This window comes from Sphaerodactylus townsendi, linkage group LG03, assembly GCF_021028975.2.
Source record: "Sphaerodactylus townsendi isolate TG3544 linkage group LG03, MPM_Stown_v2.3, whole genome shotgun sequence".
Lineage (NCBI taxonomy): Eukaryota > Metazoa > Chordata > Lepidosauria > Squamata > Sphaerodactylidae > Sphaerodactylus > Sphaerodactylus townsendi.
In genome coordinates, this window is record NC_059427.1 from 10,764,829 (window position 1) to 10,779,026 (window position 14,198).

The following is a 14,198-nucleotide window of genomic DNA, read 5'->3' on the forward strand; positions in this document are numbered from 1 at the left end:
CTTTGAACGCTCAAGCCAGTGCTGTGCGGTGGTCAGGACTAAGGCTGGCAAGATCTGGTTTCAAATTCTCACAGAAACATGAAAGTTGCTGGGTGACGTCAGGCCAGTCTCTCTCTCTCAGCCCATCCTATCTGAAGGTTGCTGGATGATCTTGGGCCAATCACACATTTTTCAGCCTGTTCCTACCTCACAGGGTTGTTGTGAGGATAAAATAGAAGAATGGAGAACAATATGAGCCACTTTGGGTCCTCATTGAAGAAGAAGATGAAGTGTCAATGAAGTAAATGAGTAAAATAATAATAAACAAATGGAGGCAGGGAGAGCTATGATGACCTCCCACACAAGCTGCTTGAAATATGGGTGGGATAAAAATGTACCAACTAAATAAACCATTTTGCCGGCTGCAAAATGGTTGCTACAGTATAATTTCAGTCACACAGTGAATTTCTTTGTGCTGTGGTAGCAGTTTGTTGCCAAAGCAACATTTTAAAGAGATCTACACAGCCAATCAGAAGCCTTGCTGGGCAAAAGCCCCACCTAGCTCACCCGCTTTCTCAAAAACACTTGACAGGAACCGAAATAGGTATTGGTGGGTGCCAAGGCACCATATTGTTTTCCTGTGCTTTATATATAAATTGGACTGAGAACAGATGGAACTAATCTATTGGATAGGTTTTTCACACAATATCAGCTTTTTGTGGTTTCCCCATTGCTGCTACAATTTCCAATAAAGTGCAGTGGCACCAGGGATTCCACTTGGCAAGTTCTCCAACATTTTCCTCACCCCAGATCTCCAACAGTAGCTATTTGTTTTACATACCGACACACACTTACACAGCCCACCAGGTCTTTTCCCTTTAAAAACAACAACAAGCAATTTAATGTTGTTATAATAATATAACAATGTGTGCATCAGGTTCTTTGAATTCCCATTTTCTTTAAATGCTTTAAATTTCATTTTTAAAAAGTATTATTTTACACTTTTGATTCCAGAGATTTACCTTTCCTCTGATATCTTCCCAATGAAAAAGGTTATAGAATTACTTTAAAAAAAACCCCAAAAGCTGGAATTCAGATACTCACACAGATCATCATATCTTTGTATGATATAATGAATAATGATAGCCACTTCCCATAAAACCAAAAAAAGAAGAAGAGTTGGATTTATATCCACCCTTTCTCTCCTGTAAGGAGACTCAAAGGGGCTTAAAATCTAATTCCCCACCCCCGGTGAGATAGGTGGGGCTGAGAGAGCTCAGAAGAACTGTGACTAGCCCAAGGTCACCCAGCTGGCATGTATTGGAGTGCATAGGCTAATCTGAATTCCCCAGATAAGCCTTCACAGCTCAAGCGGCAGAGCGGGGAATCAAACCAGGTTACTCCAGATTAGAGTACACCTGCTCTTAACCACTACATCAGAGCTGCTCCAAAGGGCTTCATGGCAGCAGAAGGATATGGCATCAGTAGGCAGGGAAAATGGCCACTATGCACACTAGGCCCAGGCAAATCTGATTTTTTTCAACCACATGACTTTGTAGCAATCTTTTCCAAACTTTAAGAAAAAAGCATCAAACCTGGGCTATAATGAGGCAAAATTGATATCACAGAAACCCAGATGCCAGGAAATGCTGGCTGCTTTTACTATGCTTTGCATAGTAAAAATATTACAGATACATATTACAGTGAATGGGAGTACAGCCTGCACTTACCAAAGAAACAGCCAATATCTCTTCAGTTAAAAAAAAAGCAGGGCGGGCAATACCTGAATAAATGTATGATTTAAATTGTGTATTTCATCATATATACTTGGTACATGCACAATATTTTATTCAACAAAATTTATATCCTCTGCCAGGTTTGTGCCAGGAAGTTTGAGGGTGGGGAACATTGCTCGTTTTTGGGTTAGACATGGAAGCATTCAGATGTTCTCGACTGAATCACAGAGACAGCCCATATCTGTACACACTTCCCCCATGAGCTACCGGTAACAATCCCATGGAAATAGGGTTGTCTGTGACCAGGCAACTCAACCTGAAGAAGAATGTCCTGTCCCTTTAACAAATGGGTGGCAATGGGCAGTTGAAACTTTTCCTGACTTTGAGGTAAATAAACCTTTTGTTAAGCAAGCCTTTATTGGCATAGACAGCAGTACAACAATAATAAAAACAGATTAAAAAGCATATACAATACAGGATATACATGTTAGGACGAAGGAAATCTACTGGCATTTAGTAATTTCCAGGAGAAAGTCTGCCACTATCATACAGAGAGAAGGATCAGAGTTGTCCAACAAGTAGTGTAATTAATTAAATCGGGGAGATTGGGTAAATGTAAAGGAGTGAGATTCACATACTTGGATCTGATTTCCTTGAATCTGAGACAGTGAAGTAATTGGTGGGCCAGAGATTCAACTGAGCCATCGTTACATGGGCACAATCTTTTAGCCTTTTCTTGCTTATTAAATCTGCCATGTAACAAGGCAGAAGGCATAACATTAAACCTGGCAAGCATTATGGCTCTCCTTTGAACAGGGTTTACTAAGCAATACAGGTAGTATGCCAAGTGGGAGAGAAAAATACACAGGGGAGCACGTTTTCTTGGCTGCGGTGATTAGGGTAGAGAACTCTCTATTCAATAGTTGACCTTTTAATTTCCTATAAGCTTCTGAGTAGGACAAAGGGCAAACCTTTTGTTAAGCTTCTATCAGAGATTTTTCTACACTGCTTATTCATTGTGGATCTTTGCTTTCTCCATCTTGCCCTGCTATATCACCTTGGCACCTGGCGTTCTGTTGTCACAATGCCCACTGTAATGAGGCCGACAGCATTCTGGAAGCCTCCAAGGCGTCAGTTTTCTTCTCTTTGGCTGAGCTCCTCAGCATCTTTGAACTCTGTCCGTGGACTGTCTTGCAAAGCATTGAGTTCAAGAGAACTCAGGTCCAATGAAAGCTGCTGTCTCTGTTCAGTGAATCTGTGTTCATCAGGTTGCTGACATCCGCCCCACTCAAGCAACAGCTCTGTATCTTTTGACGGCCGCAGGACAGGCAGAAATTCATCTGGTGAAGAGGACTGCCCACCTACTTGTAATTATAACGTTTTACTTCATTGTTATTTTCCAAAGGTTGCATGCATCTATCATCCATTTTAGCTTCACAACAACCATGTAGGGTAGGGCCAGCTGAGAAAGGAACATGTGGTGGCTTGTTAGCAGAATATCTGCTTTGCGTACGTCCCCCAGAGAGCTCCCACTCCTCCTAGGCCCTGCCCCTAAATTCCCAAGAGTATCCCAAGCCAGAGTGGAAACCCATGTTGTGGAACAGGACTGATGATAACCAAAGGGTGTATATATGCTTCATCCTCAAATTGAACTACACAACCACTCCTTCAGCGGCATTGCCCCAAGCTTCAAAGCAACCATATAAGCTACTAAGAAAGAAAGATCCTGATGATGGCTCTGCCGCTTCATGTCTGGTTGGATCCGCACTGTTATGAAACGTAGCAAGCGAACTTGGGCAAGTCAATAACTTTTCTCTTTCTCTCAGTCTAACCCAGGGGTAGGGAACTCATGCGGCTCCCGAGGCAGCCGCATGCTTGCACTTCCGTTCTCAACTAGCCGGCAGCTGGAGCTCCATCTCTTCTGCCTCTGCAGGCAGTAGGGTGTGGTGTGAACCAACTGCCCGCCAGTCGGCTACAAGCGCCAGCTGGCTTCCTCTCTCAGCCCTCTGCCCCGCTGAGCTGGGCGGCACTTCCCGGCGGCAGCTGGCGAAGCCAGCCGCTGGGTTCTGAGTCCTTGCCCCGCCCTGCAGGCAGCAGGGCGGGCGCATCCATGCGCTTCTCAGAATGAGCGGAGTAAAAGGTTAAAAAACCCAATATTTACAGTGTTATCTGTATTTTAAATGTCAAAAATTATTTGCGGCTCCAAGTGTTTTCTTTTCCCATGGAAAACGGGTCCAAATGGCTCTTTGAGCATTAAAGGTTCCCTACCCCTGGTCTAACCTACCTTATAAGACAAAAAGGGGAGATGAATGTATGATAGCAGGACACAAGTGTAGAAGAAGAGGAGTTTGGGTTTATACCCTGTCTTTATCTCCTGTAAGAAGTCTCAAATTGGCTTACAAGCTCCTTTCCCTTCCTCTCCCCACAACAGACCCCTCGTGAGGTAGGTGGGGCTGAGAGAGTCCTGAGAGAACTGTGACTGTCCCAAGGTCATCCAGCAGGCATCTTGTGGAGGAGGGAACAAACCTGGTTCTCCAATTAGAGTCCATCACTCTTAACGACCACACTAAGCTGGTGTTAAACGAACAAAGCAATAATTACTAATTATTAGCTAGAGTTGCAGCGCCCAGGTGGGGGCTGGCGATCTCCTGGAATTATAATTAATCTCCAGATTACAGAGATCAGTTCCTTTGGAGCACACATGTCAAACTTTTGGCCCTCCAGATGTTATGGACTACAGTTCCCATCATCCCCTGCCAGCATAATGCTGGCAGGGGGTGATGGGAACTGTAGTCCATAACATCTGGAGGGCCACAAGTTTGACACCTGTGCTTTGGAGGAAATGCTTGGTTTGGGTGTTGACTCTATGGTATTGGACTTGGCTGAGATCCCTTCTTTCCCTGAACCCTGACCTCCCCAGGCTTCTATCCAGATCTCCAGGAATACTCCACCCCAGAGTTGGCAACTTTACATGACAACGCAGTAAGATAATAAAGACTAAATATAAGTGTACATGTGTACACACACATACACACTATTAATAACCAGGATGTAAACATAATGGTATAATGTTAACCTTTTCCAACCTGGAATGTAGTAGAATGAAGGGGTGGTTTTTTTGCAGCTCCTAACCTGGTCATTCCTTAAAAAATCAGCACTGTTAAGATGGTTGGAACTCTTTTTCTGTACTTCTCACTGCTCAGATAGACTGCTCTTTCCTTGTGGTCCTCTGCAGCCCAGTGCTCTCATATGCTCCTAATTTCTCAGTTTCTAATGCCTTGGTATTTTAATGGCTTGTTGTGTCGTTGAATTTTGTGCTTTAAATGTACCTGTTTGTTTCCCCCTTTAATGCCTTGACTAATATTCTGAAAAGTGGGTAAAACATAATTTTTGGGTCTCTGCCTTCAGCTGGCAACTTTACTCCGCCTGGCTGGCTGCCCTTTCTGCGCCTCCAAGCAATTGGCCGTGCTGTTTTTTCTTCTTGATGCACAAATCGTTATTCTTCCCCGAGGGGGTGAAAAAAAAAAACCATCAGTCAGCCTCGGATAGTTGCAACAACTGCCGTTATCTTACACAGACTGGCTGCTCTCCCCCCTATAGAATCCAATTTCCCCCTTCTGTCCCCTAAGCATGGCCGAAAGGGTTAAACGCACTGAGTTCTTCTTTCCTAGAACGTCCCAAACAGCTCAAAGTGAGAACCGAGCCAACAAAAAAAAAAAGAGGTAGCAAAGGACGCCTTCCTGCTTCCTGTCCTCTCCCTTTACTGTCCTTAATGGGATCCCCACTTCTGGATTTCTTACTGTTTTGTTTTATTTCCCCAGACAGGGAGCAACTTCAAACACGTGTCTCTTCGCCAGCATGGAAAAAGAGGGTGAGTGTCCTGCAAAGAATAGGCGGATTTCTGGAAGGGGGCGAAGCTGTGCAGGGAAGAGTTGCAAAAGGGGGGGGGGGCAATGTCTGAGATAGTTGGATCATATGTCAAAAGGTGCTCATTTCCACTGGTTGCCTTGCCCACCTTAGGACTTGGAAGCCCCTCCCCCCCCCAAAGGTGCTGGTGGATGATGATCTCCCGGAATTAACTGATCTCCAGGCAACAGAGATCACAGTGTGTAACAGACTTCCCTCTGTGATACACCTCTGAAGATGCCAGCCACAGATGCAGGCGAAACGTTAGGAACAAGATCCACCAGACCATGGCCACACAGCCCGGAAAACCCACCAGAACCAACAGAGATCAGTTATCCCTGGAGAAAATAGCTGCTTTGGAAAGCGAGATCAATGACATTATACCCTGATGAAGTTTTCCCCTCCTAAAACCTGGCTTCTTCCCAGGATCAACCTCCAACATCTCCAGGAATTTCCAAATTCAGAGCTGGCAATGTTATGTACCCTCCCCCCACCAAAAAAAAATCCCTGTCCAGTTTTGTAATCCTAAGTCTGCTGCATGGTTTGTACTATGTCGTTGCTATTTGAAGAGAATTTGTGTTTCATATTTTGTAATGGGCTTTCAGTTTCAGTAAGGGGGCAGGGGTAAGGGGGTTTGAGTAAGTAAGGGGTGTACCTGCCCGCCTCAAGTTGTTTAGGGCCACATTTTGTTAACTTACTCAGGACTCCTGAATTGTGTGTTTAAATCTAGGTTTTATATTTTGAATTATTTCATTTCATATGTTTTTATCTATGCTGTAAATTACCTGGAGCTCCATATGGACAAAAGGCAACTAATACATGTTTTAAATACATATAAATAAAGAGAATAATAATAACGGTACCAGTAGCTCAGTCTTACCATTGCTGACTGGCAAGAGTTCTCTAGGATGTTTTTCCCAACACAAATTGCTGGTAATTTTTACCTGGAGATACTGGAAATTGAACCTAGAAATTTCTGTGCACCAACAGGTGGCCTGTTGTTGAGACACAGCTCCTCCCCAAATTTTGAAAGTAATCCAAAAGCAGATTTGATTGTGAAAAATGCAGACGTAAAAGACCCATACCTTTCAATATAGCTCTCCCAGCCATACTTAACTTTGTTTCTTACTGGTAGAAGTGAAATCCTGAAGGGGTGGGGAATTTAGATCGATGATCAAAGTATGAATGAGTTGGATAGATGATCTGACTGTTCCATTTTTCCCAGGGAAGATTGGTGGCTATCTCTTCCTCTGCTGCCTTTCAAAACCAAGAGGCAAAATATTGTTTGCATTGAGGTGCTGTGTGGTTTCCGGGCTGTATGGCCATGTTCTAGCAGCATTCTCTCCTGACGTTTCGCCTGCATCTGTGGCTGGCAGAGGATCCTCTGAAGATGCCAGCCACAGATGCAGGTGAAACGTCAGGAGAGAATGCTGCTAGAACACGGCCATACAGTCTGGAAACCACACAGCGCCCCAGTGATTCTGTCCGTGAAAGCCTTCGACAATACATTGTTTGCACTGTCTTTTACAGAGCATGTGGAAGTAAAGATGGAAAAATTGGATCCAGATGGACCCCCGAAAGAGGCAAGAGACCCTACTGGTGCTTCACTAGGAACTGGTAGGGAGGCCCTCAGTGGGCTGGCTCCAAAGCAAATTAAGCTGGAACCTGAAGAGGGGTCACAGCACCAGTGGGAAGCCCAGTGGCAGGAGTTCCTGAAGACGGTGGAGTCCCCTCGCTCAGGATGGCGGCGGCCACAGATACCTCAGCTGCAATCATGGGAGAATACAAAATCTTTTCAGGACTTCTTCAGGGGAGTTGCAGATGTAACCCAGCACCTTGGGGGACAGCTTGAGACTGAGTCTCCATTGGGTCTCCATAGGGGCCTCTGCGAGGCCCTGGAAAGTCCAGACCCCCCTGTGGCAGTGAAAGAAGAGAGGCTGGATGAAAAGGGTGTCGACCCGCAGGTGAGCTGTCGGCGCTTCAGGCGCTTCTGCTACTGGGAGGCCAAAGGGCCCCGAGACGTTTGCCGGCAGCTCTGGAGACTCTGTTGTCAGTGGCTGGAGCCAGAGAGATGCACCAAGGAGGAGATCCTGGATCTGCTGGTCTTGGAGCAGTTCCTGAGCATCCTGCCAGAGGAAATGCAGAGCTGGGTGCAGGAAGGAGGGCCCAAGAGCTGCCTCCAGGCGGTGACCTTGGCTGAGGCATTCTTGCTTAGGCTGGAGGAGCCGGAGAAACAAGGAGGGCAGGTGAGTGCATTGCCATTTGGGAAGTCCGAGAGGGGATGGGGCTGTGATTCAGGGGCATAGCACCTGCCTTGGTGGCCCCAGGTTTGCTCCCCAGCACCTTCCGGGAAGGGACCCTTCTGGCCTGGTTTCCCGGATATCTGCTGGTAGATGACCTAAAATGACAGCATGTGAGATAGACCAATGGGCTGACTCAGATTAATTGCATGCAGTCTCTTTATGCACGGAAGAGACAACATAACAGCAGTCTTAGCCTGGCTTAGAGGGGACTTAGGATAAACACAAGAATCCAGCGCAGGCAAGACACGCATACATGCTGATGAAAATGACAGCACACCACGAAACGGGCATAAAACCAGGAAGCGCATCTTTGATTTTAATATTATGGATGGTTGTTGAATGGTGGACATTGGGACTCTCTCCTAGAGGACTTGATGTGAGAATTGGGCAATATACTTGAATGTTTATGGTGCGCTTTTGGAGATTCTTGAGTCACATATTCCTAACTATTTTACAGTTTCTGCGCTTTAGCAGACACACTTGCACAGAAGTATTAAAAACATGTAGCACTTTTGCACTGGATATATTTGTGTACACAATTGTGATTTTTTTTGGTTGTCACCTTGATATAGTTTCCTTTTTTTTAGGGTTTGTCTTTTCCAGTATATACTATATCTAGTGGATTCTGCATGGGTCAAAAACAGCCGTGTGAAAACGGTGTAAAAGGGTTTAAAACGGTGTAAAAGGTGGTCACGTGAAGCTGCCTTATTGTATACTCCAGGGATCTGCAACCTGCAGCTCTCCAGATGTTCGTGGACTACAATTCCCATCAGCCCCTGCCAGCATGGCCAATTGGGAATTGTAGTCCATGAACATCTGGAGAGACATGAACATCTGGAGAGCCGTAGGTTGCAGACCCCTGGTCTACTCAGACTGAAAGCAGCTCTCCGGGGTGTCAGGCTGAGATCTTTCACATAACGTACTGCCTTTTCCTGTTAACTGGTGATGCTGTGGAGTGAACCAGGGACCCTCTGTATGCCAAGCAGATGGTCTACTGCTGAGCCACAGCCCCTCTACCTCATCTTTGGGTTCATAACTGTCTCTGTTGTTACCAGCCAGACCTAGTGGTGAGATGGGGAGGCCCTGTTTTTAGCAAATACAGGCCAAAGATGGATGCCATCTCCTGTATCTAACCCCAGTAGTGCCAGTAAGAAAGAATCTGCCAGGACAAGCCTCCTGTCAGTCATTGAGATGCATAGCAGTTTGCTTCACTTTCCCCCACCCCCTCACCAAAGGCAATCTTGAAAGACAAAGCATAAACCTGCAGGACTGCAGCACCCCTGTCTCCAGTGAACAAAGGGTATGCAGATAGCCAACGGCCTAACACAATCAGAACTGCCTTTGTCCTATTCCCTGCCTCACTAATTCTATCTTCCTGACTAACCTCCGGAAAAGACCGTTAAAAATCTGCATTGGAATCACCCCAGAACTGTAATTGTATTAGTTCCACCTGAAGATTAATCACTGGGCACTCCTCGGGCTTGAGCCATCAAGCCAAAGTGTCCGCTTTTGTTCTCCTCTGAAGGACAAGAGCTTCCTTTGTCCAGGAAGATTTAGCTCTTAACATTGCTGGAAGGGAAAGTTTCCCTATAAATTAGCTGCCCACCTTGCAGTCAGTGCCCAGTGCTTTCTGGACTAACCCCTGATTCAGTTGCACTGCATGCCATCTGCTTTCACCTCTTCTCCTTGGTCCTCAGTGCTGATGCTGAATTTTGCTTCTCAAGCCATTCCTCTTCAAGGTCATTATTACCCTTCCCCACAATGCCCCAAACTATTCCAAACCTTTCCTCTCAACTCTATCTACATGCTAGGACTGTTTGAACACTCTGTGTGCTTGTGTTTTATGTTTGAGCGTGTGTAAGTTTATCATTTTACCCTCCAATAAAATTGCTAAACTTTATTTCTGACTCCTGCAGATTTCTGAGGAGAACCACCTACCATAAACAAAGATAGAAAAGATCTCGTGGCTACCCCCTCTCAAAAGGCAGGTCTGTCACTTGCTAATTCCCCCATCTAAAAAGGAACAGACTGAACCATTTCGGATAACACTGTGGGATAATGCATCTTGAGGCAGGAAATATATGGAACCTCCATGTTTAGGAGCAGTGTTCTGCTGCTGAGAGCCAACCACCAGGGAAAGGCTTTTTTTGCTTTGTCCTCTTGACAGTCGTTGGAAACACAGTGCTAGGCTAGAGAGATCCTCATCCTGAATGTGGCAAGGCGCTCTTGAATGAAATCTGGTCTACTTTACTGCCTTTGCTGCTACACAGTGGAGTCAGGCATTTGTTCTCCCTGTCCTGTCATGACATTTCCCTGCGTTTGTTCTCTAGTGTCAGGAGCTGGAGCCTTTTGAGGAGGTGATTGTTCATTCCCCCAAGGAAGAGCCGGATCTGTCAGATACCGAGGAGATGGAGCTCTCTGGGACAGCAATGCAGGAGGGCAAGGCGGGTGCCAGGGTGTTTGGTAAGTATCTGTAGGATGAGCAGTGGCATATCACCCAGGGGACGAGGGGGGGCACGCGTCTTGTGGGGGTGGGACATTCCAGGAGCACAGGGCACATATGCCCTGGGCGCAGTTCCCCCTCGCTACGGCACTAAGGGTGAGACTGGGCGAACAGTTAAAATACAAAGTACATTGGATGGTTTCCTGAGCTTGCAGGCTTTCTGTCCAGCCATGATTGCTGGTGTAGCTTTGAGCCTCTGCTCACCATTTTTGAGGATAGGACGTAAAGAAAGAATCAAGACCCTTCTTTGTGAACTTCCTGCTGTTATGCCACTTTGCACTGGGAGGAAAGGTGGGATATGCATGTTTAATAAATAAATGAATTTTGGGTAGCAAATGCCAGGTCAGATTAGAGACAGGAATTATGTTTGTGGAGGCATTCGCCATATTTTTCTCCCCAGTGGTAATTCAAAGAGGTTAACAGTGTAAACTGCTTTGGGGGAAAGATGGCACGTAGATGAAGTAAATAAATAAAACAGCTTACAGCCTCATTTCTCCTCTCCTGCATTTTATACTCACAGCAGTCCTGTGAGATTGCTTAGGCCTTAGGCCAGTGATGGCAAACCTTTTCGAGACCGAGTGCCCAAATGGCCCAAATGACCCACTTATTTATCGCAAAGTGCCAACACGGCAATTTAACCTGAGGTTTTAGTTTAGGAAAAACGGTTGGCTCTGAGGTGTGCGTTACTCGGGAGTAAGCTTGGTGGTAGTCGGTGGCTTTGCTTTGAAGCAACCGTGCAACTCTTCCAATGGGTGAATCATGACCCTAGGAGGGTTTACTCAGAAGCAAGCCCCATTGCCAGCAACCGAGCTTACTCCCAGGTAAAGGATCGCGCTTTAGTTCTTCGCATGAAAATCAGTGGGGTTTAACAGCGCTTAACAGGGTTACCTACACTGCTTCCCCAAAACTAGGTCCTCGGTTTAATGCGAATAATCGAGCCCAGCGGTCCAGGCCAGCCTAGATGTATGGGGGGGGGGGGACTGTTTGTGCGTGCCCACAGTGAGGGCTCTGAGTGCCACCTCTGGCACCTGTGCCATAGGTTCGCCACCATTGCCTTAGGATGCAGATTGGCATAAGGTCACCCATTGAGCTTCCAAGGCAGAGTGGGGATTTGAACTTGAGTCTCCCACATACTAGTCCAACACTCTAACCAGGCTGCACGCTTAAGACGCAGGTTTAAAAAAAACATCTGGAAATAGCACTTACTGGTTGATCTTGGACCGTCCAGCCTAACATAAATCACAGGACTGATGTGAGGATTAAAGGGGGAGGGGGAAACCTGTACATTTTCCTGTACATTTTTCCTGGGATCTTTAAATGATGGGTGGGATGGGAATGGAAGAAAATAGCTAACGATACTTTGTTTTAATTCCAGAAGACAATGGGCAAACGATTGAGAGTGAAGCAGAGAATCTTCCTCCAGAGAAACCTGACCAAGCGGAAGGCAGCATGAAGCTGGCGGAATGGGTAGCAGGGAAGCATCCGCAGGATTCTCCGTTTGTCCAAGACGGCAAGAAAGAAAGGCAGAACCTTCCACCAGAGAGAGCCAGACAGGCTGAAGTCAGCGAAATCTCTTTGGAAAAGCCCAGTGGGAACCTCTTCCATGTTCATAAAGGGGATGGAGCACCGGGAAGTCAACCGGGCTCCAAACGACCCCAGGAAAATCCTCCAAGGAAGACGCTGCAGAGAGACATTGATTGCAGGGTGGAAGATGATGGAATCTTAAACGAGAGCCTGTCTCAAGAGAGGGTCCCTGCAGCCGAGTGTGGGAAAAGCTTCAGTCTGGGTTTGGACCTTGGTCCACCTCCAAAGACCCAATCCTATGAATGTTCATACTGTGGGAAAAGGTGGCCATGCCAATCTCAGCTGCGCAGGCATGTGAAAATCCACACGGGGGAAAGACCGCACAAGTGTATGGACTGTGGGAAAAGCTTCAGCACTAGCTCCAACCTCAGCCAGCACAAAAGGGTACACACAGGAGAGAGGCCCTACATTTGCAAAGACTGTGGGAAAAGCTACCGGCGCAGGGCCTCCCTGGTCCAACACGAGAGGGAAACCTGCGCAAAGGGAAGCCATTTGAACACCTCGGCGGTGGGTTATGTTGTTTTGGGAAACTGCACTTTGCTTTGCGTGAAAAAGTCGACACCAGGTGGAAGAAACCGTGTCATTGCTCCGAAGGGGGGAGAACCGCCTCTAGCCCCTCCGCCCCTAAAGGTTTTGACAGGGTACAGCCAGGAGAGAAGTCACTCAAATGATTAAGTTGGGTTGGGAGGGGGAAGGGGGACAGATTCTAGCGGCAGGCCAAACCTCCTCATTCAACGCAAGGCGGGTCTTGATGAGGAAGACAGTGGTTCGAAGTGCAGCGAAAATATTTTGTCAGGAATCACAGGTGACTGTGTGAGAGAGAGTCGTGTCGTCTGACCCCCACACATGCAGAAACCATTTTCCACTCTGACTTATTTTGCAGGCCTTAAATTGGTCAATGAGTGAGAATTTGCCTGGAAGCTAAGGAACGGCTGTAAGGTGCTCAAAATAGAGATGACGAGGTGTCTGTGTCTATTGCACTGAACTTTATTATTATTATTATAGAGTCCACAATGCCTTTTTTTTTTGAGGAGGAAAATAAAAATGTGCCTGTAATAGGATTACAGATTTTTATGTTCTTAAAAGAAAGTGGATTAGGGTTGGGAGAACCTAGGCTTTGCTTAAATAAAAGTTTAGGAGGACTTTTAGGCAGGGTCAGATTTTATATCCTCACACATAGATACCCTAGTGAAACCTCTCAGCTAGGAGCAAAATTCTAAATACAAGATCAACATGCACTTGATTGGAAACTCCCTCCAGAAACCGAACCAATGTACTGGAGCAGAACCTTTGAACTGTGCTACAAAAACATCTGTGAGGTTACAACAGTGAGAGAGAAAATAATGTATTTCATGTCTACTTTTTTTAGTTGTTTTTTCCTCCCTCCATATTTTGCGTTTCAGGGCATCACGTTCTTTATAGAAGATTATAATAACAAGTTTCAAGCAGTGGTGGGATCCAAAAATTTTAGTAACAGGTTCCCATGGTGGTGGGATTCAAACTGTGGCATAGCGCCAATGGGGCTGGGTGAGGCACGACGGGGGCGTGGCCAGGCATTCCGGGGGCGGAGCATTCCTGGGCTGGGCTATGGCAAGGACATAGCCGCTGTGCTGGTCCTTGGGCGGGAAACGAATGCACGCAGGCGCAGGCTGCCACGCACGCCGTTGCACCTCCTGCTAGACTGCTTCAATTTCTGCGCGCTACTGCTGAGAGGAGGGGCGTAACTGAGGCAAAAATCACGTGGCAAAATCACCAATTAGTAACCCCCTCTCGGCACACACAAATAATTAGTAACCTACTCTCGGGAACCTGTGAGAACCTGCTGGATCCCACCTCTGGTTTCAAGCCTCCTGCTCGGCGTAGACCCTTTTGTGCAGTGCTCTAACCACTGTCCACCACTGATTCTCAGTATCTCCTTACCTTCACAGGGTTCTTGTGGGAATACTTTTAGGTAAGGTGGTCATCTTGTAAATGGGCTGCACTATGTAAGATAGCAGGGAGAGTCTTATGCTAATACAATGTTTTTCCACACTTAAAAAAAGAAAAAATTCCTGAATATAGAAAACGAGTATGTCAGACAGATGACTAAAACCCATCTCCCTGATACCCACTCTTCTACAGGCAGGGATTTTTTTTTTTGGTAGGAGCATTCCATTGCACATGAAACCTGAGAGTGGTACAGTCCAG

The 14,198-nt window shown here is 46.3% G+C and overlaps 1 protein-coding gene across 1 annotated transcript; it reads left to right on the forward strand.

Moving 5' to 3' along the window:
- Positions 1-5,413: 5,413 nt before the first annotated feature.
- LOC125428693 (zinc finger and SCAN domain-containing protein 30-like) lies at positions 5,414-13,067 on the forward strand. Its single transcript, XM_048489227.1, has 5 exons — positions 5,414-5,437; positions 5,537-5,586; positions 7,152-7,867; positions 10,255-10,387; positions 11,803-13,067. The coding sequence occupies exons 2-5, from the start codon at positions 5,574-5,576 to the stop codon at positions 12,684-12,686; spliced, it is 1,746 nt and encodes a 581-aa protein (XP_048345184.1). The 5' UTR covers positions 5,414-5,437; positions 5,537-5,573; the 3' UTR covers positions 12,687-13,067.
- Positions 13,068-14,198: the final 1,131 nt, after the last annotated feature.